Genomic DNA, 6208 nt, shown 5'->3' on the forward strand with positions numbered 1-6208 from the left:
TGTGAAAGGAATATGGAAAGAATTAATATACTTTAAATAGAGTAAGTTATTGAATAAAATTAAAATGATAGACATATATTTTGAAGAAGACATGATGATGGGTCTTGGAGGGCTTTGGAATATAGAGTTGCGGGGTATGTTCAAGATAAAATCTGAGTATAGGAAGTCTCATCAGGTCGCACACCTTGATTAATAGCTGTTACGGAATGATAATCTGTGTTCTTAAGAGATGAGTGCTCTGAAGAGTTATCCAATCACAAGTGATTGTCACTACACACATAAACATAACAACACTAAATGCACTCAGCAGACTGTATTCATACGTACATGTTAATCTATGCATCTCTCTGTCTTTCTTATTCCATGGCTTGTTGGTTGACCTCTGGCATCCTCCTCTCCTTCTCCTTTTCTCCCTTCACTCCTTCCCTGGATTTCTCCTCCTAATTGTTTTTTTCTGAATGCCAACCTCACCTAGCCTTTCTCTTGCCGAGCTATTGGACTTTATTTGACTAACCAAGAGTTTTATGCAGGCAAAGTAACACAGCTATACACAATTAAACATATGAAACATAAAAAAGTGCATCACATCTTTGCATCATTAGAAAGTATTCCACAGCATAAATAAAATTAACACATCTCAAGCACATTCTACAACAGAAAATCATATGCTTGTGTAGTCATGTAGAAAATTTTCAAATATAATATGAAGCAATATATAGTATGGATGTATGATAGTTTAAAAATGAATAAAATTTTGAAATCTAAATTTGAAAAAGCTAAGTAAAAATAAAACTTTGAATGTGAATATAAAAATGCAAATAGAAGAGTTTTAATGAAATTAATATTATTATAGTCATCATTACTTTTTCCAGCTACTAAAACATCTGGGGTTTTTTTTTTTATCATGATTCATGTGCTGGTCAACTCCAGGACCTTGTTAACTTGAAACTCTTTCTCTGAGCAGCCATCTCTAGTCTTGGGTTTTTGGTTTTGTTCTTAACACATTTCTAGGGATTATGCTGAACTCACAGGATATCTTAGCCAGAGATTACAATAATAACCCACCTGCCTCAGCTTCCATATAGTTAGAATTGTAGCTTTGTATAAAAACTATAAGCAGAGACAGATTTTTAATGGAATGTTCTTCACCATGTTAAAAATTTTTATATAATGAGATGGTTATGAAATATTATTTAAGATTCATTACATTTGTGTATAGTCCAGAATATGACTTTAGCTGTTTAAATTTCTGTTACTTTTGTTATGCTGAATTTGGTTAGGAATGCAAGAATTTGTGATTTATTATGTAAAGATATTTTGTACCTATTTCACCTTGTGTTTCAAAGGCACCTGTTTGGTCTAATAAAAAGTTGAATGTCCATTAGCTAGGCATGAAAAAGAATAGGCAGGGCTGCCAGGGAGACAGAATAAATAAGAGGAAAAATAGATAGAAGAATGAGAGATGAAGGCAGAGAGAAAAATAGACATGCCTAGGACAAGGAGACAGCTAGGCACCAGACAGACAGACATAGAGAAGCAAGGAAAGAAGAAAATAAAGAAAAAAAGTAAAAAGCCTTGAGGCAAATGGTAGATAAAGAAAAGGTTAACTTAAGTAAAAGACCTAAGTAGAAATGTGCATATGCTAGGCTGATCATTTGCAACTAATAATATTCTCCACATCATAATTTGGGAGCTGGTTGGTGGCCTAAAGGAAAATGTCTGGTACATGAGTCATGTCTGATTAAGAACTTGATTAAAAAAAATGGACAATGTCTTTTAGTAATTTTGGGAATAATAGATTTATTTTAACCTTTGTTACAACATATGAAATTGGTCTGTTTTATAGAATTTTAGGAATTTCAGTCAACCAGAAAGTTTGTAATTGTATTAATGAATAATTACTTATTTGTAGTATTATTTGAATACAGCACAGTGAACAATAAAAGACATTTTTAAAAATCACTGAAGTGTAGTTCTACCTTTAGTAAATAGAGTGTTGTGGTTTGAATTGGAAAAATCCCTATGGGATTTTGTTTTGAATGTCTGGTCTCCTGTACTGAGTCCTCCCTTCAGGAGATGGACTTGGTTTTAAGAAGTGGGTCACTGAGAATGAACCTTTGATGTATCATATCTGGTCTTTCCCAGCTGCTGGTCATACTCTCTGCTTTTTGGATTCTGAAAAATCTAGAAGTCTACACCCAAAATTCCCACTTCCCCTTTTCTTCCCCATGGCAGGCTAACACCATTTGAAGCCATGAGCTATAGCAAAACTTCTCTCAGTCACACAAAAGCAACTACTTCTAAATTTTTGCATATGTGGATATTTAATGATGTCTTTTGTACTAGTCAGTGTGCATGGCTGTGTGAGTGTGAATTTGTGTACAAGATCCCATAGAGGACAGAGAGGGAATAAATCCCTCTCCAACCAAAGTATAGGCAGGTGTGAACCACCATAAGTGGGAGCTGTGTACCAAATTCTGATTGATAGCTAGAGCAGTAAGTGCTATTAGCTGTTCAACTGATTCTGAAGAACCTAAATTGTATTTCATATATTATTCAATATGAAAGATTATTGCTACTAAAATTCAAATGAAGAATGAAAAACACAAATCCTCTTGCTTTTGGTACAATTCCTTTGCATCAGCTTCACAAAAAGAGCTGCTTTCATTTTCTATTTTTATAAAACAAGAGAAATAATGTTGCTTGTTGATGTTATATTTTGGCTTTCAAAGTAATATCAGATCACATTAATATATTTCCATTCCTGTGATCCAAATGATTTTGTTATGTTGCATTTTCAAAATTTAAAACATGGCATTCATAATTACCCAATGTTTAATAATGAAAACTAACAGAGTATACAGTGAGACTTTCCTTCAATGATTTTGTTGCTGTCTCTGCATTCATAAGTCAATAATTAGTTACTAGTGGAGAATCTGTTTCATACTGCTGGCTAGTATTTGTGTGTCAGTCAAAATTTCCTACTGTTTTATACATGAAACAATTGTCCAGCTGTGTCACTTTGCATAGAAAAAAGTAACATCATTTACACATGATCAATAATTATCCAAAAATGAATGAGGAAGACAGATTGCAAAAGTAAAAGTGAAAACGTTAAGGTCTGGATTGCAAAGATCATCTCTAAAGATTTTTGAAATAAATAATAACTACACTATACAGGTGTTAAGAAATTCAGTAAAAATTGAGAGTGTATATTAATGCCATTACACATATAGCATGAAAACTGGCAGTGTGAGTTACTAAATATGTTTATAAAAAGGAAAAGTAGAAAAATAGACAGATTTTCTTTCAAAGCATTCATTGTATAGTTTGGACCAGAATATACTCCTGAGTAGACAGGGATTAAGGGCATTTTTATGGCTATTATAACACCACATGCAAACTAATTTTCAAGTGTTAGATACAGAGAAATAAGACTAAGAAAGACAAATGGGTAGCAATTTTTCTTCCCTTAAATATTAACTAAGAAAATCAGTAGAATACTTAGTATCATGTTTCTAATTATTTTGAAATAAAATAAGTTTCAAAAATAGCCACAACACATAATTCATTTACGGTCTAAAAGATATACTTGCATAGAATAGCATCATGCCCTTCATTTTGCATACACTTTCATAAAGAATATACATTTAAAAACTATGAAATAGTGTTACTTTATCAAATAAACTAGAAACATTCAGGGCAGCTGCAAAGGAAACAATATTTATTACTAAATTAATAACTTCAAACCAGACCAGAAGGGACCATTACCCCTCTTGATATGGCAATATATTGTTCTCTAGCTAAGCTAAGCCAGCTCTCTAAATTGGAATCAAATGTGCCCAATTAGCAGCAGTTGGACTTTGGTATTTTGGTTGATAAAGGACTTGTTTACACTGATTTTGAATGGTTCATATCATTGCAAATATAGGACTGTGACCTTTCATGGAATATTTCCAAAGAATTAAAAAACAGAAGAGTTATCAGGCTTCTTCTTTTATCTCTGAGTTTTCATCTAATGTGCAAACTGCTTAAATTTTTAAATTATAAACGTTAGACAATGCTGAAATTCTAAGATTAATAACAATAATAATTATAGGTGTTGATTTTCAAGAGTTACTTGAAAATTATTTATTTTTTGATACTTCAAAGAAGTATGAAGAAATCTTATTCTGCATACTATAGACAATTTCCCTTGAGTTGCTAATGAGATATTCTACACCATTTTATTTATTTGTATTAATACATTAAAGTTGTCAAAATAAAATGTATTGCTAACTAATATTGATATAGAGATTTCTCTTCATAGTATGTACGACATAATAATTATATCTAGTAAATGAACTACCATAAGTATTGAGTTTTGTAAGAACTTATACTGTCTGAATTGGAAGCAATATGAAAAATAGTTCATGAATATAAAAGTTTCACCTTTAAATTACACAACTCATGGCTATAGAGGTGGCCCAATTGTTATGAGAATTGCTACTCTTAAAGATGACACAGACTCACTTCTTTTTTGTTTGTTTGTTTATTTATTTATTAAAGATTTCTGTCTCCTCCCCTCCACTGCCTCCCATATCCCCCCTCCCCCAATCAAGTCCCCCTCCCTCATCAGCCCGAAGAGCAGTCCTGTTTCCCTGCCCTGTGGGAAGTCCAAGGACCGCCCACCTCCTTCCAGGTCTAGTAAGGTGAGCATCCAAACTGCCTAGGCTCAACAGGACTCGCTGAACATAGCGGACAATGAGGACTGCTGAGAAGTCAAGATCAATGACACTGGGTTTTGATCCAGACTCACTTCCCAGCCATCCTGCAGAAGGCATTCTAGGCTCTGTAATGCCCTTTGACCTCTGTCAGCACTAGGAAAGCAAATGGTACACATACACACATTCAGGCCAACAGTCATATACATAAAATTAATAGCTAGTTAAGAAGTGAAAAATAGATAAAAATAAGATACACAGTAAGAACGACTTTTAGAATCCTCATAATTCTGATAAAAGGATCGATCATTATACTGTGAGAATTGTGACAATATGAAAAAAATGAACTTGAACTATTTCAAGAATATTTATTGATTGCCCTGCATGCCGCTTAAACTTTTGAGTTATAACAATATTTCAGAAAATTAACTTTAGGAAGTGCATACTAAATGTTGTCTACTTAAATTATTTTGTTTTAAAACAAAAAAGTATCAATGAACTAATATTGATGACACAAATAGACATTTTGTACTTCCCATTATATATACAAAATTATTAGCCACAAATAATAGAGAGGTGCCATATGTGTGTGTGTGTGTGTAAAAGATTGTATGATAGACTTATATAAGAAAAATGCAGAATATGAGAAAAATTGTAGTTGAAGAATTGAACAGAAAAATTTTTACTTAGTAAATCAACATTTAAAATCCTAACAGTCAACGTTAATATCAATATTGACAATAAAGTGTAGTAATGTCTTAAAATTAAAATAAGGACAAGATTATTAATTACCTTGAGTTTATCAAATATTACGTAACTTAATGGTCAATACTGAGCATGTAGCAATCACAGAAAACACCTTAAATATTAATTGTGGAAAGCCATCATAATTGTATCATTTGATATTTAGTATAATACTCTACTATTTAAATATTAAATCTCCTTACCATGGTGTAGCTGTGGGCCACTTCCATTAATTCAATGCATCCTTGAGCATCTGCAAATGCTCGGATTCCCAGACAGTTTGATGGATGCAGAAGTTTCATGAGGAAGTGACAACATACTTCTACTACTTGAGGAAGCTGAAGAAGGCACGCAGCTGCAAGCAGGTTTTCAATAGTATCTTCTTTCAGTTCCAAGCAACCTTAAGTACAAAAGAAGAAAGCAACCAAATACTGTTGTGAACATTTCTCACATGGCTAATGTCGTAATTTATTTTGGAATTTTTAGCTGTCCTGATAAAAGTATAGGTTTTTATCTGTTAACATAGTAACTGAGAGTTGATATCTGCAGCTTTACATAAACAACCAAGGACAGACTACATTTTACTTAATATGCGGAGGGCATTTCAAGGTCTTGTTGTTGGAAATCAGCAGAAGAGAAGAAACAGGACATTTATCATGGTCTTTATCTATTCCTGATATCTTTTCAAAGCTGTTACCAGTAAGGTGTCAATCCAACTGTCTGCAAAATGTAAAACACATGATAGACCTTGTGTCTTGAAT

At 32.8% G+C, this 6208-nt stretch overlaps 1 protein-coding gene across 2 annotated transcripts in view; it reads right to left on the minus strand.

Annotated features, from left to right (window-relative positions):
- Klhl1 (kelch like family member 1) overlaps window positions 1-6208 on the minus strand; it is a 224276-nt gene that overhangs the window by 102376 nt on the left and 115692 nt on the right. For both annotated transcript variants that reach the window (XR_003378522.1, XM_005365350.2), the window contains exon 4: window positions 5651-5847. Coding sequence is in view for 1 of the 2 variants with exons in the window: in XM_005365350.2 (XP_005365407.1) it covers window positions 5651-5847 (197 nt within the window). In the remaining variant the exon portion in view is untranslated. The remainder of the gene's footprint in view (window positions 1-5650; window positions 5848-6208) is intronic.

This window comes from Microtus ochrogaster, unplaced genomic scaffold, assembly GCF_000317375.1.
Source record: "Microtus ochrogaster isolate Prairie Vole_2 unplaced genomic scaffold, MicOch1.0 UNK2, whole genome shotgun sequence".
Classification (NCBI taxonomy): Eukaryota; Metazoa; Chordata; class Mammalia; order Rodentia; family Cricetidae; genus Microtus; species Microtus ochrogaster.